The 21,609-nt window shown below is 37.4% G+C and overlaps 1 protein-coding gene and 1 pseudogene across 10 annotated transcripts in view; both read left to right on the top strand.

The window, feature by feature from the left end:
• MPDZ (multiple PDZ domain crumbs cell polarity complex component) overlaps nucleotides 1–21,609 on the top strand; it is a 161,537-nt gene that overhangs the window by 85,945 nt on the left and 53,983 nt on the right. For all 10 annotated transcript variants that reach the window (XM_078062322.1, XM_078062320.1, XM_078062316.1 and 7 more), the window contains 4 exons: nucleotides 3,464–3,748; nucleotides 4,006–4,129; nucleotides 13,724–13,922; nucleotides 19,897–20,001. In XM_078062322.1, coding sequence (XP_077918448.1) covers nucleotides 3,464–3,748; nucleotides 4,006–4,129; nucleotides 13,724–13,922; nucleotides 19,897–20,001 — 713 coding nt within the window. The remainder of the gene's footprint in view (nucleotides 1–3,463; nucleotides 3,749–4,005; nucleotides 4,130–13,723; nucleotides 13,923–19,896; nucleotides 20,002–21,609) is intronic.
• Nucleotides 4,196–7,688, top strand: LOC118520731 (large ribosomal subunit protein uL6-like; annotated as a pseudogene).

Raw genomic sequence — 21,609 nt, 5'->3', positions numbered from 1 at the left:
TGTTTTCCCACAGTGTGGAAGGCCTTCTGTGGTAGACCGCTTATGAAGAAGATCAGGATGTGTCCAGTGAATGTTTCAATACTTGGCTAGTCTATATAAATAAATCATCTGGGTAAATAGCGTGCCCAGGTATCATCCTAACTTACTAATCACCCTTAAACAGCTCTTTTCAAGTGTATTTGACATTTTTATTTAACCTGTCTCTCATTTTTTTTTTTTTTCCGGAGAACAAGAATATATCAAGTAGAGGGGCGCCTGGGTGGGTTCAATTGTTAAGCGTCTGCCTTCGGCTCAGGTCATGATCCCAGGGTCCTGGGATCGAGCCCCGCATCGGGCTCCATGCTCCGTGGGAAGCCTGCTTCTCCCTCTCCCACTCCCCCTACTTGTGTTCCCTCTCTTGCGCTGTCTCTCTGTCAAATAAATAAATAAAATCTTTAAAAAAAAAAAAAAGAATATATCAAGTAGAGGCACGTGTTAATGTGGATTTTTGCAAGACTTCAGTTTAGGTACCAAGTTGCACTGGGAAATTATAGAGTTCTTTTCGAACATCTTACAAGGGAAGAACTTTTCTTTTAGATCCCTAAGACTTTTAAAAATAAAACTCAGTTGGTTGTTCAGCAACCAGAAACGTTTCTGAAGTAGGCGTATGTTGTCTGCTGTGTTGATTAGCTCTTTCTTTTCTATGTGTCTGTGTTAACTCCTTTATGAATAATGCATGGAAATTTCTGTCACACGATTTATAGTAAACCCTAGCTAACAAGGGCAGCTTGACCTCCTTTTGTGATGAAAAGCAGTTTTAATTGTTATCTTTATTTGAGGCCTGGAGAAGATGATATACTGCTAAATATTATAATTAATTTAGTAATACAGAAGCTAATTCTGTAGTAAGTGCATTGTTATTTTTCATTAGAACAAAGTCATCAAATTTGGGTGAATGGGCCAACAGGTTATTGTCTAGGTTCCAGCAATGTGGAGGATGATGGTTTCCTGTCGTTGTTCCTGAAGAGTCTAAAGATGTTCCTGGCTTGTACAATATTCCCACTTGCCTCAATTCTTTGTACCAGGAATATTTGATAATTCCAGAGAGATAACTTATGCTGATAAGAGGAATGTAATTAACTCTGTTGGAAAAATTGATTACCCTTCTAGAAAAAATAGAAAGATCCATATCTCACAGCACACCCTGAAATAAATTCTAGAAGGATTAGAACTGAATCTGAAAAGAAAGCATTTATAAAACAGAAGAAAAATACTAGAAAGCATTTCATTTTCTTTGTGTGGAAGGACTTGTTAAGCACCTTTTGAAACTCGTAGCACAGAAAATTTTGACGAATTTGATTATGTAAAGAATTTCATAAAGAGTTACATAAAGAATTCTTGATTACATAAATAATTTAATTTCTGCAAATATATCTATATAACGTACAAACTGAAAAGATAAGTAACAGGCTGGGGAAATACTTGTGGTATGTATTACAGACTTTACCTACAGAGTATATCAATGACAGGAACAAGTGGAAACCCCCTGATGAAAAGTTGGATATAATATATGAAGACAATGTTGACAGGAGATATATAAATGGCATGTCCTCATTAGTTGTCAGGGACATGCATAGTAAATGCTAAGGTTTATATTTATTAGAATATATTTCTTTCAGATCAAATTACCAAACTAATTTAGGGTTGGCAAGATTAGTTCACAGGTAGTCCCAAATTTTTGTGAGAGAAAATTGGAAGACTATTTGGCAATATGTACCAATATTTTAAGTGCCCGTATTATTTGGCCCATAATTTTAGGAGTTTATACTAAGTAAATTTTCTCACATGCACAAAGATGTGTAATAAAAATAACAGTAATGGCTAACAGTTACTGGGCATTTTCTGTTAAGTCAGACGTGTTATTTAGTACTTTGTGGTATTAACTCTCTCTCTCCTCCCAATAGTCCTGAATTATTTTTATGTTCTGCAATTAATAGATGAAGGGACCAAGGCACAGAGGATGCTAGTGGTGCAGTGAGCATCTGAACATGCACTCCAGAGTCTGCACTCCAGGGCCCTTCAGACTTAGGAGTAGTTTTGTGGTCATAAGAAGATTGAGGTTGACGTTTATTTACTGACATGGAAATCTCTCATGTCTAGATACAAAGATACCTCAAAAAAGAAAGTAAAAACATTCTACTTAATTAATGGTTTTGGTTAGTTTTAAAAATGTATAACTGCATGTATATGTGAGTGTGTATTTGTACTTGTACATATTTAGTATGCAAATGAATAAAAAATTCTGATAGACATTCAGCTGATTCCAGCTGTTTCTACCAGGGAAAAAATGGAAGTAGGACCCATAGGGAGAGCTTTCATATTACACTCTATATGTACACACATATATATACCTGCATGGCTTGAATCTTTTCTGATGATAATGTATCCATATGCTACTTTCATACTTTAAAAATATTAATAAGAGAATTGTAGGACAAACATATGTTTATTCAATAGCAGTTGATGGAGCAACTGCTTGCCCAAAGCACATAAGTGATAGAATATATCTGTTGTAAATAGATGTATACATATATGTCAAACTAGAATTTTAGCGTTTCGGGGAATTTTAGAAATTAAATAAGTCAAGAGAGGTTCTGTTATGAAGTAAGAGAGCCTAGATTAGAGCCTACATCTTATTATACACCTTCTTAGTATTTCCTTTGTTTATCTTGCAGAATATTTATGAAAGTTTTCCCTATAATAATTTGAATTGCATAGCTTTCTGTTCTCCTTAAATACCTAGAAATACCTATCAAAATAATTTTTCCTTGGGCGCCTGGGTGGCTCAGTTGGTTAAGCAACTGCCTTCGGCTCAGGTCATGATCCTGGAGTCCCTGGATCGAGTCCCGCATCGGGCTCCCTGCTCGGCAGGGAGTCTGCCTCTCCCTCTGACCCTCCCCCCTCTCATGTGCTCTCTCTCATTCTCTCTCTCTCAAATAAATAAAATCTTTAAAAAAAAATAATAATAATAATTTTTCCTTGGAGATTCTTGTAAATCAGAATCAATATTCTCTTTACGTTCTTGATCTTACATAGGAACTTCATACTGATTGAAAATGAACTACTCTTTAAGACTTGAAAGTAGACGTTACTTGCTTTCCTATGTGGATTGAACTATAATTTTATTTGTGAATAGAACATAATATTGTATCTAAATGATCTCATGTACAATATATAGTACAAGTATAACCCACTTGAACATGACATACATGATCTGCAGGAAAGGCATACAAAAGCATTTATAAAAATAAAATATGCAGAATGTCAGCTAAGAGAAGAATTTGTATGTTTGCTAATACTTCTTGAGTAATGAAAATTATATTGTGTTTTCTTTTCCACTAGTTATTCATTAAGAAATGGTCTTGCAAAATACATTGGTGTAACTCTGGCTGTGATTTTTTATTGTTTGTTCTTTAATCATCAGGATGTTATTGAAAATTCTTCAGATCCAGTACTTGATCTGCACATGTCCTTGGAGGAACTATACACCCAGAATCTCCTGCAAAGACAGGATGAGAGTCCATCTTCAGTAGACTTGAGCATGGGGCCTGCCTCTGGCTTTACTGTAAATGATTATACCCCTGCAAATGCTATTGAACAGCCATACAAATGTGAAAACACAAGAACGTGGGCTGAATCTCACCTACCAAATGAAATGATATCAAGTGCAGAACTTACTTCTCCCATGCTACCTGATTCAACTGGAAAGGTAACATTTTAAGACATGTATTGTATATGATGATGAGGTTGGAAACAGTGACACGTTGGAGTATTCTGGCTGATCTCTGCATTTGGAGCAAGTGCTCTCTTGACATTGAGATTTTCAGAATCCAACCTATGAACTTATTGGTTATAGCTTCCTGCTGAAGAAGGCATAACCAATTAGAGAACATGAGTGATGTTGAAATACTCCAAAGTCTTGTTTTCCTTTCCATGTGAATTATTTATTTATTCATTTTCTGTCAGGGCTCCGAGTTCTTAATTCAGCAGAGCTCCCTGACCTCAACTGCGGAGTGCGTCATGCTCCAAAACCTGTCCAAAGAATCGTTTGAGAGGACTATCACTATAGCAAAAGGCAACTCCAGCCTAGGTAAGTGCCTTCCTTTGCACACCTATCTTCCCTCTCAACTCCCTTGCCAGACACAAAGTCTTGAGCATGGTTTCAGCATTGTTGGCCGTAAGCAGTAAAATAGATGTCATAAATGTTCCTGTAGTTTTTCTGGTTTCTCTTTTTATGTACTCTTCATTTTTCCTGAAATGGTTAACAGGTTTGTTTACTTCAGACTAGCTTAAATCCTCACTCTCTTAATTATTTAAAAGTATTCATGAGCCTCATTCACATTCAAGTAAAAGATATATGAATTGTTTGTGTATGAAACAGCAAATCAGAAAAGGAATTCTTAGAAAATGAAAAGTCAGCAATTTGGAATTTAGAATTCTTTGAAAAAGTAAATTATTAGTTTCTTTGAATGTTACCAGTTATGCATAAGTCAGTTTGTATTTAATTTATCTCATTCAGTGAAATAAAGACTAAAAAGACAGCCAGGTGTGCCACCACCAAACTATAAATGCAAGTTATTCAATATTTCTTTCCAGGTGGCAGGATTTTTGTGTCCTCTTTTACCCATAAAGGGGTTGAGGCTGGTTAATAATCACAAAACCTACCGAATTGGGCAAAGAAGATTTCCTGTAGAAATGAGATCCTAATTACAATAGCTAAAACTATATGGAGGCAGAGCACATTTGTTCTTTTGCGTTCATGACTCAGCTCTGTCTCTAGTGCTTGGTGCTGATAAATAGGATGTAACTTAGTTGCTCTGGATGCCCAGTCGTAGCCCAAGACACTGTTTAGCTCTACATCAGAGATCTTGTTCCTTCTATCATGTAACCAAGCAATGCCCTTTGCATTGATATCTTATGGCAGAGTCTTGTTTCCTTGTTAAGTTTGAGATTTGGCAGTGAAGTCTAACTGTGCTTACTTGGTGAGTAGAATTCCAGTCTCTGTCTCCTTCTAAATTTTGTTCCATTTGGTGGCAGCTGGGTACTACTAACAGCAGCTAAATGGAGAATTATAGCAGAGAATTTTTACTTAACTTTACTATTTGTTACATATTACACTGAATAGAGTAATATAAAACTTAAGCTATAGAACTTTCTATAATTTGTTAATTATGAGACAGATATCATAGATACCTAAACATGTCAGAAATATTTCATCTGTTAAAGTGTTTCTGAAAGCATGTTACTTTGAATACTAGCTCTATGGGATATTAATGGAAGTTATAAATGGGCTACAAGTTTAGAAGTTGGGAATGTGATTCACTTAAGGAGACAGGTTTTTGTTTGTATTACTTCTCAGTATCTTTGGTATTCAAATGTGCATTGTGGATGTCTAAGAAGTTATAGAATACAGCATTTCTTACATTTAATTGACCATGGAACCCATTTTTTTTGACCTTCTTATAAGGCAGAGATTTTGCAAAGCCCAGATAAAAATTCCTATTCTAATGTATTTATTTATTCAACTATTGAACATTTTTTGTTTTCTATATTCTAGTCACTATGCATAGACACCATGATTTAACCACTTTCCTCAAAGATCATGAGTTTAAGAGAGTAAGCAAATTGACATATCAAGTCCTAAATGCATTAAAATACCATACATGCTCTCCTAGACATTCATAGCATGAACATGGAAGGCGTAAAGGAGGGAATAGCAGATCCCTACTCTGAGTGTGGAGGAGTTTAGAAAGATTTCAAGGAGATTTTTATCCCATAATTGGGAAAAATTGGAAGCTGCTAGTGCTGAGGCAGACATGTGAAGCACTACTGAACTTTGTGTGGCGTGGATGAAGTGAGGTGTTACAGGGGGCGGGTGAGACGTGATGCTGACGGCATGGTGGGTGGGACGCAGTTGCTGGAGGGGTTCATGTGCAGGACACAGGACTTCTGTCCGAGCACCCTCCTGCGGGAGGTTCCTATAGGCAGCAGTTGCTGAGGGCAGAAGAGTGACAGGGTCAGATTGGGTTTTAAGATGGTTCTGGCTTAGACCGGTGGAGTATTTTGGAAGCCGCTGGGAGCCTCAGTGAACAGTCATGGTTTGACCATACCCGGTTTTACAAGCCGACCCTTTGGATTGCTTGCCTATTTGTAGTTTGCTGAGAGAATGTCGAATTTTGTCAAATATTTTTCTTCTTCTATTGAGACAGCCAAATGGGTTTTTGTTTGTTCTTTTAGTATGTTAGGCTACATCATTCTTCAGTGTGGTCTAAGATACATAAAACTGACCATTTTAAATATTTCTAAGTGTACATTTCTGTGACAGTAAGTCCATTTACATTGTTGTGCAGCTGTCACCACCAAACATCTCTAGTACTTTTTCATCTTTTCCTATTGAAACTCTATACTCATTAAATAATAAATATTCTCCCTGTCCCCTAGTTCCTGGCAGCCATTCTACTCTCTGTCTCTATAAATCTTGACTATCCTAAGTACCTCATGTAAGTGGACTCATACAGTATTTGTCCCTTTGTGACTAGCTTATTCACTTAGCAGAATGTCTTCAAAGCTCATCCATTCATAGCATGTGTCAGAATTTCCTTCCTTTTTAAAAAAATATTTTCAGAATTTCCTTCCTTTTTAAGGCTGAGTATTCCATTTGTTTATTCCTTCATTTGTTGTTGGACACTTGGGTTGCTTCTACCTTAACTTCTGAGTTTTGACATAAAAAAAAATACTAAGATGATTAAGCTCTTGGGGAAAAAAAGTAGTGAAAGGTGAAGTGTTCTTGCTTTCTATTACATCAGGATATTCATTTAAACCTTTATTTTATTTTTAAAATTATTTATTTATTTAAAGAGAGTGTGAGCAGGGGGAGGGACAGAGGTAGAGGGGGAGAGGGAATCTTAAGCAGGCTCCATGTGCAGTGCAGAGCCCAACACGGGGCTCGATCTCACGACTCTGAGATCATGAACTGAGCTGAAATCAAGAGTTGGATGCTTAACCAGCTGAGCCACCCAGTCACCTCTGATTTTAAAATTAAAGCATAAGAGTTCTTTGCCACATCTACTGTGAGAGTGAAAGACCATTGTCAACACTCTGTCAACACAGAAGATGTCGACCTCACTCTGAAGGGATGCACTGGTATTGTGAAGGGTCCCAGAGAAACCCTGCGAAGGGACATCAGTCACATCCATGTAGAGCTCAGTCTCCTTGGAAAGCAAAAGAAGAGGCTCTGAGTTGACAAATGGCTGGGGACTGAACAGAATGGGCTACTGCCCGTGGTAATCTGTTGTCATGCAGAGAACACGACCAAGGGCGTTACACTGGGCTTCCAGTACAAGATCAGGTCTGTGAATGGTCAATTCCCCATCGATGTTGTTATTCAGGAGAATGGTTCTCTTGTTGAAACCCAAAATGTCTTGGGTGAAAAATACATCTGCAGGGTTCAGATGAGGCCAAGTGTTGCTTGTTCGGTATCTCAAACCCAGAAACATGAGTTAATTCTTGAAGGAAATGATATTAAACCTGTATCAAACTCAGCTGCTCTGATTCAGCAAGCCACAACAGTTAAAAGCAAGGATATCAGAAAATTTTTGGATGGTATCTATGTTTTTAAAAAAGGAACAGTTCAGCAGGCTGATGAATGAGATCTAAGTCATCCAGCTATAGAAACAGCAAGATGCCAGATGATTTTTCAGACTTATTTATGAAATCTTAAAGATGCAATAAAAGCTGTATTGATTTGGGGCTTTTTCTTAAAATTAAAGCCTAAGGAAGCCCTTTCATTTGCTTTGTGAGACTAAACCACTTACTTGTAAGTGTGACATTATACCATCATTAGTTTACCAACTAAATTGTAATATCAAAAGTATAAGTAACTTTTAGTGTTATTTCTCTGGTTCATTGACATTATTTGAAATAATTTATGTATGCAAAATATTTACAGGGCTTTGTCCCAGGATGTTAGACTTTCTGGAACCCAGTGAGGTTTCTTTAGCATTTTGGGGTTTGCATTCAGTATGCCAAAGAGAGAACATTTCTCTATGATCTCAAATGACAGATGTTCAATATTCAGATTTTTATAGCACTTAGAGTAACTACATGTGAACGGAATCACAAAAAAGGACTATTAAAAAAAGTCTATGTAAAGCATTAAAATAATTAAAGCATTCATTTAAGCTTTTAATGTAAGAAGGTGTTGTCTTTACAACTTAAAGTAATAAAAAGCATGTTTATGTTTTAGAAAACCTAACTAGAGGCTGGCTTTGTGTTGGTAGGAGAGTATGTTACGATAGGGTCTATCACTGAACACATTTTTCTTTTTTTGACAGAGAGAGACACAACGAGAGAGGGAATACAAGCAGGGGAGTAGGAGAGGGAGAAGCAGGCTTCCCGCTGAGCAGGGAGACCAGTGCGGGGCTCGATCCCAGAACCCTGGGACCATGACCCGAGCCGAAGGCAGACACTTAACAACTGAGCCACCCAGGCGCCCCTGAACACATTTTTCTTAGATTCAGGTTCTCCCTTTAATCAACTGTGTAAGGTTGTTTGCAGCTTTAGCCTTCTGGATTATTTGTTTCTTTCTCAAGGGTTAACCAGAGAAATTATTAATAAATGACAGGTTTCCATAAAAGCTGCCACATTCTGTTTGCTTTGATGTCACAAATCACTTTTTTTTTACTTTGTTAAATTTAAGGGAGGAATGTTATATGCAGATATACTACACATGCATATAGTGATTTTTAAAAAAAATTTGATCTTGATGATTTTTGATAAGGTTTGTGGTCCATTTGGATAATTATGTTGTATTAGGACTTAGAAAGTAAACAGAAAAGGTAAAAAAGGTGAGAAGGAAAGAAAGGTATTATCCTCTTTTCACTGATTAGGATTAGAAACATAGACAGACTCAGGAATTTCTCTGTAGGTACTCAGCTGTTAGAGAGTAGAACCAGTACTCAAACCTTAGTCTGTCTCTGATTTTCATGTACCGTATAATACATTTCAGTGCTTGAGTTACCCAAGGCTACATCAAGATTGCTCAAAGAAGTTTCATTTTGAAGCTGAATTAAGATTTGCGTTTAGCCCATAGAGAGCAATGTAGCTTTGGATTGGGATAGAGATGCATTTAAAATACATTTTGTGAGTTTCCTTTTGTTTTTATTTTGTACTTTATTGAGCACTTTGTGCCAGGCACTTTGAAAGGAACTCCACATGTTTTTCTCAGATAATTCTCTAAACAACCCTAAAAGGGGGCATGAGTCCCATTTTACAGATGAGTAAAATGAAGCCAAGGGTGACATTAAGTCAGCTCAAGGCCACACTGATTAAAAGTGGTGGAACTCAGATTTGGAACCAGTTCTCTGGTTCTACCGTACATGCTTTGGGCTATTCTATTACACTTCTTCCAGGAAAAATTCGAGAGATCTTAGAAGTTACAACCAAAATCTAATTAGTGGCTATTACATCGAATTTGTTGAACCTACAAAATTATCATTTGGTGATAGGGGATTCTAAGCTGAGCAAACTGTGCCAACTTCTGGTTTATGTAGTTGATGTGACCTGGTGGCCTTAATAGTGATAGCTGGTAGAACTGTGAGTTAAACATACCATTAAAAATGAACTTAGAGGTCATGTTTACTATAGCTCACAGTGACTTGTCCCACGTCTGTGACTTGCTTTGTTGTAGAGTGCATGGTGCTAGTGAGAACAAGATGATGGGTTAGAATCCTGGTATAGGCCACCAAATTAAATTTTGTTTCATAGTCATGCATTTTAGTTTTACTATAGTACAGTTATTTGGTGGGTCTTGGGGGAAGGGTGGCAGTATCCAGGCAAACTAGAGTACCTATTGAAACATTTCAGAGCCACCTGTTTGCTCATAAGAAACCCATCTTGGATGAAACAGTGTCTAAACTTGTTTGTTGGTTTATGGTAAGCAGAGGTGTTTTCTTGACAATAATACATTTAAAAGTCATTAGTATTTGTCTTTCTCTGACTTATTTCACTTAATGTTCCATCCATGCCATCACAAATGGCAAGGCTTCCTTCTTTTTGATGGCTGAGTAATATTCCATTATATATATATATATACACACACATACACATTATATATACACATATACACACATTATACACACATACTCTCCACATCTTTATCCATTCATCAGTCGATGGGCACTTGGGCTCTTTCCATAGTTTGGCTGTTGTTGATAATGCTGCTGTGATTTCACTTATATGTGGAATTTAAGAAACAAAACAGATGAACACAGGGGAAGCGAAGGAAAAATAAAATAATATAAAAACAGAGAGAAAGGCAAACATAAGAGACTCTTAACTATAGAGAACAAACTTAGGGTTGCTGGAGGGGGATAGGTAGCGGGAAGGATGGGCTGAAATGGGGGATGGGCATTAAGGAGGGCACTTGTGATGAGCACTGAGTGTTGTATGTAAGTAATGAATCACTAAATTCTCCTCCTGAAACCAATACTACACTATATGTTAACTAACTTGAATTTAAATAAAAACTTGGGGAAAAAAAGAAAATTTCCCAGAAAACAGTTCTTAGGAACATTAAAATCAATAAATGTGCTTCCAAAAATTAATACAAAATAAAAAAATAAAATGTCCATTATAGTGGACTATTATTCAGCCATGAGAAAGGAGGAACTCCTGCCATTTGTCACTACATGGATGGACCTAAGTGAAATAAGCCAGAGAAAGATAAATACTGCGTGATCTCATTTATGTGTGGAAACTTTTTAAAAAAGTTTAACTCACAGAAACAGAGTAGAATAGTGTTTTCCAGGGGCTGAAGGATGGGGAAAATGGGGAGATGCTGGTCAAAGGATACAAGCCTTCAGCTGTGAGATGAGCCGGTTCTGGGGATCTCATGTCCAGTACGCTGACCATAGTTAGTACTATATTGTATACTTAAAATGTGCTAAAAGAATCAATCTTAAGTGTTCTCATACACACGAAAAAGGTAACTATGTAAGTAACTGAACTGTGGTGGTGACCATTTCACAAGGTATACGTCTATCAAATCATCACATTATATGCTTGAAATATATAGTTTCTTTGTCAATTATACTTCGATCAAGCTGTTGGAAAAAAAGAATCTCCATGGCTGGGAAAATTGAGGTAGAACTAGCAAATTTCCCATGATGATGTAAAACAGGGGTCAGCACACTTTCTCTGTAAAGCACCAGACAGTAAATACATTCGATTGTGTAGGGGATACAACCTCTGTTGTGCCTGCTCAGCTCTGCTGGTGCAGCATGGACACAGCCATGGAAGATCCATCAGTGAACAGCTGCAGTCAGGTTCCAATACAACTTCATTTGTGGTTGCTAAAAAAATAAAGATAAAAATCATTAGTGTAAGTCTTAACAGAATATTTTAAATACATTTGATAATGGTTCATTTCTACAAGAGAACTATAGCTAGATAACTAGAGCTCAGATGTCCCATATCTAGACATGAAATATCAAGTTGGAAACATATTATAGTCAGGATTGTTCTTAAAAAGATACTTGAAACACGGGGCACCTGGGTGGCTCAGTCGGTTAAGCATCTGCCTTCGGCTCAGGTCATGATCCCCAGGGTCCTGGGATCGAGTCCTGCATCGGGCTCCTGGCTCAGCGGGGAGTCTGCTTCTCCCTCTCCCTCTGCCCCTCCCTGCTCATGCTCTCTCTTGCTCACTCTCTCCCTCTCAAATAATTAATAAAATCTTCTAAAAATTAAGAAAAAAATATTTGAAATATCATGTCTAATTTGGTATTGTTAAAATTAATATTTAGAAGAATTTCTTTATTTTTATATAAAAAATATAAACCTAAAAAGGAATTTGTGATGTCTCTCAAAGCCAGTTTTTATAAACTACGGTTATAGCTTTATAGCTCTCCTTACATTATTTAATTACATAAACTTGTTTGGAAGGAACTTTTAGCACTTGGTTTTACGTGAATTTACTTACATTAATTTTTTTAAAAAAATTTTTAGAGATTTATTTATTTGAGAGAGAGAGTGAGAGAGAGAGAGCACAAAAGGGGGTAGGGCCAGAGGGAGAAGCAGACTCCCTGCAGAGCAGGGAGCCCAATGTGGGGCTCAATCCCAGGACCCTGGGATCATGACCTGAGCCGAAGGCAGTTGCTTAACCAACTGAGCCACCCAGGCGCCCCTCCTTACATTAATTTTATGTAAAGTTTTAAACATAATTTCAAAAGGTTTTATATTTTTGAAGAAGTAGAGTGAGGGTAGGATGAGAAGGAAACATAAATTCAGAGGGTGTTTATTGAGAAACCCTTTCTCAGGGAGTGGTATTGAAGAGTGAGAAGGAATTGGCTGTGCGAGAGCTGCAGGAAGAGGGTGTCAGGCAAAGACTGAAGTGGGGAGAGACTGGGTGTATTTCAGAAAGCAGTCCCTGAGGCTGGAGGCCGGGGAGCCAAGGGCATGGTGCTCAAGACGGGTGACGTCGGGAGGGCCAGTCCATCAGTGCCCTACATCTGTGCCAATTAGGTGTGCTGTATATGAAGCACCACAGGACACCGGTAAAGGATTGTTAGCAAGGGAGTGATGTGATCTGTCTCTTTTGAATGGTCGCTGTGTCTGTTCTGAGAAGAACACATTGGCAGTTGTCAGGAGACCAATTAGGAAGAGCAATTAGGAAGCTCTTTCAAAAAGTGAGGCAAGGAGTGCCGGCTTGGTGTAGGGTTAGTGTGGAAACAGTGAAAGGTGGATGCATTCGAGATAAATTTTGGAGCTAGAAATGACAGGATGTGGTGATGGATTAGAGATAAGAGGTGAGCAAGGGAGTTAGGAATGAGGAATCACTCCAGCATTTCTGCTTTGAGAAATGCAGAGGAGCGTAATGATGCCCTTAGCAAAGAGAGGAAGGGACCTGGTGAAATAAGGGAAGTGAAAACTTGGAAATTCAATTTTATATATACTAAGATTGCGTTTCCTATTAGCCATCTAGGGAACATGTCAGAAAGGCAATGAAATATCCAGATCTGGAGCTCCTAGAACTTCAGATTTAGAGATGAAATGGGAAGAGGTTAGAATTAGGTCCACATCACTTCAGTTAAACAGACTACTGTACGTCAGGCACTGAGGATAAGACTTGAATACAAGCTTCTTGGTGTTAGCTATGCTTTTTTCAAAGAAATCATCATAGAACTTGGCACATAGTAAGTATATAGTAAATATATAGTGAATGAAAAAATGGTGTAGAAATAAGGTGATAGCATGAAGTTTCTTAATTTATACAACTCATTTTCCATTTGTAGTCTTGCTCTTTATTCTCTTCTGTGTATAAGAGATGAACTGCTATACAATTGATTTGTTATTGTCAAAATATCTTCCTTGGGAGAGTTTTCTATTTAGGGGGCAACACATCAAATAGCCTGAGTTATATTCACTCCACAGCGTAGACCTTTTTCATCTCCAGTATGTTCAACATAGAATGTCTTTTTCTAGATACAAGTTCAGAAACATTTTAAAATGTACTTAAAATATATTTTGTGTTAGAAACTTTTTTCTTTCCTTTTGATTGTTTTTTTATTGGATAAAAAAGTTACTCCTATTCTTTTATCTATGAATCCATAGGGATTATTAAATTCAAGTTAAAATGAATTTGAGGGTCACGAATTTGATACATATCTGTGCTCCTCCTTTACCATAGGGATGACAGTGAGTGCTAATAAAGATGGCTTGGGGATGATCGTTCGAAGCATTATTCATGGAGGTTCCATTAGTCGAGATGGCCGGATTGCTGTTGGGGACTGCATCTTATCTATTAATGAAGAATCTACTATCAGTTTAACCAATGCCCAGGCACGAGCGATGTTGAGAAGACACTCTCTCATTGGGCCTGACATAAAGTAAGTATCATTTGGACTCCAGTTTGGCTTGGGAAATTCGAGAATTTCAATTCATGAGTCAGAATTTTTTTTCAGTATGTACTTCTGTTTAATATGCAAAAATTATCACATATTTATTAAAAATAAAACCCTCAGGAATTTGACTATTCCTGAATAGTTCTTGATTGTAGATATAGTTTCTTTAAGACTATATGATGTTGAAATATTTGAAAACGATTTGCCTCCTGTGTTTAATTTTACTCCAGTGCTTTTGCAAAAACCTGAGACATCTCTCACGGAGCAGGAGGGTCCACTCAGGATCTTACAAAGAAGTTGGCCTCAATGTAAGGGACTGTGTACTACCTAATTGATGTATATGAATCCTAGGACTAAGCTAGTTCTTTAACGGCCAGTCATGGAAAAGACCATATAGAACAGCATCAGTCTGACCCATAATTTACCGTTTGGTCAACTACCTCATGATCCAAGAGCATTCACCAGTATATTGGTATAGTCCAATTGTAGGTCACGTAGGATATTTTGTCAGGAAGTGCTTAAACTATCCCATAATCCCATAATGTGCTAAAAGCACGTTATAGATGTGGCTTGGTTTTTAAAGTTACTAAACATTTCTTGAGCCAACATAAAAATCAGTTCATGACTCTGTCACACCTCATCAGTGTAATAGCTTGGCTTTTTTTCTCTAGCATTAACCATTGAATATTTTTATATAATGTATAAGGGATAAAATAGTAAAATAAGAGCTCAGGGAAAGATTATTTACCTTAAATTAATGTAATGATTACCATTATGGGAAACTTTGCTGTATTAATGTTATTTTACTGACTGCATTCTGTATTATTCTTTTGCAAAGTATATATTGCTGGAGCTGAGATAAGAAAAAATATATATACAGTCTGTTTTTCATTCTGCCATCATTAAAAGCCGAAAAATATATACTGTTTGAAGTGGATTCTGCCATCTTATACAAAAGTAGTATTATTTGGGGGCAGAATTTCTCTAATGGGCTTTCATAATTTTGCATGCCCTTTTGACTTTTATAATGGAATAGGTCATTTGATCCTGTGACAATTCCTTAATTATCTTAATAATGTGAGTCCAAGTACATTAAAAATTTCAGTGCCTCTAAGAAAAAATAAAAACTTTAAGAGCTTTCTTTACCACTTGTGGGCCGGTGTCCATCCCGCTAGCTTCAAAGATGAAGGATGTAGACCACATGGGGATCCCTTACTGCAAAGCTTTTAGCTTACATAGTTTAGATGTAGTATAAAACACACATGGCCTGGTAATTGGTCATTTGATTTATTGTGTGATAATGCATGTCTTCTGCTATGAGCACGGGTGCAGGTCCCCTGCCCACTTTTTGGCACTCTGAGCACCAGAAATGGTGCTTGGTTATCTCACTGTCCCCCTCAGTTCTAATGTACTGCAACACTTAGAAAGTGACCAAGAAATAAGACCATTGTGACATTGATTTAGCATAGTTAGGCATCTAGTCAACTCTAGGAAAGTTGTCAGGTACTTTTTCAAGCTCCCAAAGTCCTTTTTCTCCTTTCCTTCTTTCTACTGCTATTGTTATTTGCTTTGTTTGTTTTCCCACCTTCTGAGTCAGCACCAGGATGGACCCATTCATGCTTACGGCAGCTTTATTAGGACCTTTAAGGATATCTGAGGTAACTTCATAAATTATTGCCTTAGGATCCCAGGAGTCAAAATGTAATATCTTAAATTAAAAAAGAGAATAAGAAAAATCCTGCAACTTTCCCTCCTCTGGAAATCAATTAGCCAATCAATCTCTTTCTCACATTCTCACCTGTGTGTGGGCGCGCACACACATAATTCATAAACATAATCACAAAACACGTTAATTTCTTCCCACGTGTCCTACTAAGGCTGAGATTCAGATGGTTATAGTTTGACTTAGGGGGTAAATGGTAGAGAGAATTTCGAATCATATAATCCTTTTTCAGAAAAAGTGTGTGAAATGATAAAAATAAATAGCCATTTAGATTGACCAGGGCTGAGCAGCATTTTGCATGAAGTGTTTTGGCCCTGTCCCTTCCTTATCACTAGCTTTTATGTAGCAGAAGGTTTAGAATTACCTTAAGAGCTATGTGAATAATTCTCCCAAAAGGAAAGTCTAGTCCTTCCTTTACTCTGAATGGAACCATATCATTGCCTCTGGCCAATTAAGCTTTGTAGTCATTACGTGGATCTAGGCTCCATCCACATCTCTTCCTCTTTGTCTCTTGTTATGAACCTAGTTTAATGTGGGATGGTAGTGGAGGAGTGTATTGGGGGGACTTAAAAAAAAAAGACTCTAAATGGTTCATTTTTGTAACTGATTGGTTTTAGGAAAAGCATTGCTTATTGAAGACAACGCACCCCATTTCTTTTTTGCCGTTTGCGATAGATAGCAAGGAACTTTGTGTGTGTGCATTCATGTGTGCCTGGGTAGATAATTTGAGTTTCAAGAGTTCAAGAACAGCCAGTTTAAGTTCCAGGTTTCATTATTTTGTATGGAAAACCAGATGTGAAGCCTCACCAGAATGCATTCTGTTTCACTTCTCACTCCACCTTGCCAGGAGCTCTTATATTTCTGTAATAATAGCCAGGGTTTTGTGCTTAGCAGCAGCTGCTTCTAACATCTGCCAGATAATTACTGAGCTGAATCAGAATTCACCTGCCTTAACCTAAAGTGTGGGATGAATTCCTGATCAAGGAATAAAAGATTGATTGCAGTTACATTTTTCTATGCTTGTTAATAATCACTGCTATAGACACCAGTAAAGAGCAGATGCTTTTCTGGGGGAGGTGTCAATGGGGAGGGAGGTGGAAAGGGGAAAAAAAAAAAACAACCAGGAGCACCCACTTGTAACTACATATGTATGCATCTCACATTCCACACAAGACACTGACATTTGTTAACACCATTGTAAAAAGATGCCGCCGCGTATGCCGCACATTCTAGATTTTCTGCAGCACCTGCTGATGATCGAGCCCCCTTTTATGTGTGAATATCGGTGATTCAAAAGCTCATTATGGCTGTGTGTTACAACTTGTCTGTGAAAACCATTTCATGCTTTTGTAACTTCCCATTGCAGGGATAGATCCAGATAGAGACTCAGTGTGAACAGTTTGGCTTTCTTTTCTTCATTTATGTGAAAATGTAAATACCAGCAGAACTATGAGATTGTTACCTGTTCACATTGCACTGATGATTGGGAACTCATTTGAAAATCATATTTTCCAACTACTTAGCTTTCAAGCTCCTTTGTAGGGAATGATCCCGCCTGTGTGTGCAGGCACGGTCTCTGGATTAATAGCCGGATCACATTTCAGCATCACTAATGCTGTTCTTCATCCTTTCACTCCATTTGTAACCAAAGGTTAGTTTACGTGTAAGAATCTCTAATACAGCTCTCAAAGAAGCTGTTTCAGTGTGTTTATTCAGTTCATAATTCATTTTTGGTGCCCTTCCTGGGATTCGGAGGTTTTATGTGCCGTATGACCAGGCGTGTATTAAAATTGCTTTGCATGTGCTGTTGCATTGTGGGAATCTTGTTCCGGTGTCCTCACTGTCTGTATTGGGGTAAATATTTATGAAAACTGCTTTCTTTCCTCTTTCTCACTGCTGTCTAAAATATCAGAAAAATATTTGTAAAACTCCCTGTCCCCTACCCTTGGTAAAAGGAAAAACAGTTTGGGACAAATATAGAGGAAAATTCATTTTTGGCATTGTTTGGGATAGAAACATTTTTTTCCTTCTCAAAACATTTTAAAAACACAATCCTTTGAACTGATTATTATTATCTTTGCTAGTGTGTTCTGGCTTTCCCCCTCACCTCTTCCTGACTTTAAATTATATGTTTTACCTTTATTGAATCTTCAGAAATAATACTTTTTTCTAAGATTTTATTTTTCATTTATTTAAGAGAGAGAGACAGCAAGAGAGAACATAAGCAGGGGAAGAGGCAGCGGGAGAGGGACAAGCAGACTCCCCGCTGAGCAGGGAGCTTGATAACTTGGGGCTCCATCCCAGGACCCCCGAGACCATGACCTGTGTCGAAGGCAGACACTTAACCTACTGAGCCACCCAGGCGCCCCAATACCAGTTTTCTTGAATAGGCTTTTTAGGTTTATCTTTATTTGTCTTTGTATAAAATAGAATCAATCTTCCTGACATAATGTGTTATACATTTTTTTACTCATTATTTTGGGAAGGGATAAATTCAAATTTACTATTCAATATATTTTTAACACCATAGAGAAGGTGTTTTTGTAGATGAATAAATTAAGTAGGACCAGATTTAGAATGTGACTCTGTCTCCCAGTGTACTCCTAAACCCTCTGAACTGTGCTTTTTGTTTATTTTTTGGTCCTGGAGGTAAAAGTGTCATGAAGAGAGACTCCCAAGTGTCCACAGAGTCTGCCCAGAGTGATCAGGCATGACCAGGCTAGCTTATGCCCTGGTAAAGCACTGTCTTATATTTGTTTTATGCTTTTCAGCTACAATAGCCGCATGAAAAGTGACATCCTTCTTGTGATTGAGGATATGGAGATTTGGTAGTGGTGATTTACCCTCCCATTACACTCTGATGAGCACACAGAGCTGTGTCTTCTGACTCCAAATTTAAGTGACCTCACAGAGTGAATGCTTTTTATGGAATATCCAGTATGTCTGAAATTACGTATCTTCCTCTCTTAGTAAATTATACCAGTGGCATAATTCGGATTTTATTATGACATAAAAGACAGTCCTTTTATCCGTGCCCTCCCCTGCTAAGGTTTTATGTACTTATTGTCTTCATGGGTAAGGTATGGATAGCTAGTTTAATAGTCTTCATGATTTTTATATTGTGTAATTTTGATACATACTTCTTTTTTAGTTGCACAAGTGCAGAACCAGTTTGTAATTCAGTGTTTCTCTTACCTAACTATTCCTTAAGTTGAGGATCTTGGAGGTATATTGGTTATCTAGCCTTTTATAGGACAGCAGTAAACTTGAATTTTCAAGTATCAGTTTCTAAACATTCTCGCTGTAGTCAACATCTTGCTCAGTGCCTTCCACATTACAGGCATTCAGCCAGTACTTGTTTAATTACTAAGTGACCATTCAAGTGTAAACATCAGGCTTTTCTCTAAAACCAAAATAACTTATTACAGAGTTGCTACAAGTTAATAAGAGAGTCTTCCCATAAACTTATGCTAGTTTGAACTTCAGACTTTTGGGTTCATAACTTAATAGAGCTAACATATAATTATTATATATTTGTTAATGCCCATAATTAATTATGCATTATGGAAGAATGTAAAGTAATTTGGGGTAGCCAGTATTTTAGCAGAGTATGTGTAATTTGTTCCTGCTAAGGAACCCCAAAGTCTTTGGATGAAATTAATGTTATTACTGACAGTTATATTTGTAAGGATTAGTAGATCTTTTTTAAAAGATTTTATTTATTTATTTGAGAAAGGGAGAGAGAGCACGAGCTGGGGTTGGGGCAGAGGGAGAGGGAAAAGCAGCCTCCCCCCTGCTGAGCAGGGAGCTGCACGAGGGGCTGGATCCTAGGACCCTGGCAAACGCTTAACCAACTGAGCCACTCAGGTGCCCCAGGATTAATAGATCTTTCTAAAAATTGCTGTTAGTTTTGTCATTTGGAAATTGAAATAATGCTGCCTTTCTCCCCCATATGATTATGGGTAAACATATAGTTTATCAGCATTTTAAAGTTTAATTGTTGTTTAAAATTTAAAGTAAAAACTTTAAACTTTAATCTGTTATTTTTGCATATAGGATGCTTTATCCTTTCGAAGTTTGGAGTCTCTGCTGAGTAAGCTGATTAAATGAGTTGTGTGAAAAAGTAGGGATGAAGGGACAAGATCATTTTATTTCTGTATTTTGGAATCTTTTCCTGTTAGGCACAACTTTGCTTTCCTTCTTTTTTTTTTTTTCATGGACTGTGTTCTGTTCCAGAATTACTTATGTGCCCGCAGAACATTTGGAAGAGTTCAAAATAAGTTTGGGGCAACAATCTGGAGGAATAATGGCCCTGGATATTTTTTCTTCATCCTCTGGCAGGTGAGTGAAGCAGTGAGCTTGGTGCAGGGAGTGAATGATGCAGCAAGCTCCAAAGGAGACTTTGAAGCCAGAGTCAGCAGGACTAGCAATGAAAAAGAATGATTTCCTTTTGTCTCTTTCCAGATTTAAAAAAAAAAAAAAAATTCACCCCATCCTCTCCATTACTTAAGGAAGTATCATACAGTGTGGAAAATATATGAAAACTCAAATCAAGAAATTAAAATCATCTTAAGCCGCACCACTCTGCATAGTACTCTTCATATACTAAGTTTGGGGAATTCTCAGATCTCAGTATTATTTCATTAATTCACTGGCGCCTACAGTTTGTATGATATTGTATCATGCCTTTTCCTCTCTCATAAATGTTTTCAAACATGTTCAGAAATTTTATTTTTTTATTAACATACATACAGATTCAGAAACATTTTTAATGGTTATTTCTTACTTTTTTGGAAAGTGTTGAGCTGAACATCATGAGCATGAACAACATAAGGAATGACCAACACATTTATAGGGACTTATCTGGGTTGATGAAAGGATTCATGGATTAAAGAATCGTTTGAAGAAAATGGGGGTTTTGTATCAGAGGATTCAGGATGTTAGTCTTCTTATAGCTAAAAAGGCAGGAAGATGTAATCCACTATATCTGAGAGTGTGTCCGAGTAGCTCCCTGAGCTTGGACTTGATGGGTAAGATCCTCCCCCTCCCCGCGGCTGTCACTGAATATTTTCGGAACTCATTTTAAGTTCTCATTATTGTCTGTATTCCATACCTTGCTCCTTCTCTTCTGTTCCCTCCAGCTCTTGTTTCCCGAGGGTTAGGCTCCTGTTCACCTCTCTGCCCTGCATCTTCAGGATACAGCTTCCCTCAGTCTATCTTGTGCTCAGTCTGCTTCTTAACATCCTTTTTAAAAATCCCCTTTTTGAAAAAATAAAATAAAATTAAATCCGTTATGTGGATCCATTCCCAAAAGTCTTGTCCCACTGTCAGGCTTAGGCTATTGGATCCCAGCCTCATTCAGAACCTTCTTCCTCAACTTGCTCAGGAGAGGAATTCAAACATACAACAGTAGGTAGTACAGCTAGGCAGATAGATTTTCCCTTAACAGTTGAAAAGCAAAAATCTAACATTTAGGTCAAAGGAAGAATGACATGTTTAGGGAGACCCTGGACAGTTAGTTGCTTTCCAAAGATGTTGTGAAACATATTCAAACACAGGCGATTATTGGGTTTATGACTTCTGATCTCAGAGTCAAAAGGTTATGTGATTTGACAGAGTTCAGTATTCCTGTCACTGGAGAATAGATATAATTTGAGTGTATACTTTCTTTAGATTATTCAGTTTCTATAAAAATCAGTTGCAAACATTTATTAAATCAGAATTTTTATAGCCTTCTTTGCTTTCAAAGGAATATGTGGACATTCATCTTTAGAAAGCCAAGTTTAACTAACAGCGTTAAGGACACACCATAATTGCTTAACCATTCTCTATTGCCCTTACAATGTCACTCATTAATACAAAGTATACCTTTGGGAAAACAAAGTATTTATCAATATGATTATTTATAGTTTAATTTACAATTAGTTAACAGACTGGACACATTTTGTT

Source organism: Halichoerus grypus, chromosome 14 (genome assembly GCF_964656455.1).
Source record: "Halichoerus grypus chromosome 14, mHalGry1.hap1.1, whole genome shotgun sequence".
Taxonomy (NCBI): Eukaryota; Metazoa; Chordata; class Mammalia; order Carnivora; family Phocidae; genus Halichoerus; species Halichoerus grypus.
The sequence above is the reverse complement of the archived record's forward strand: the minus strand, read 5'-3'. Positions and strand labels throughout refer to the sequence as shown.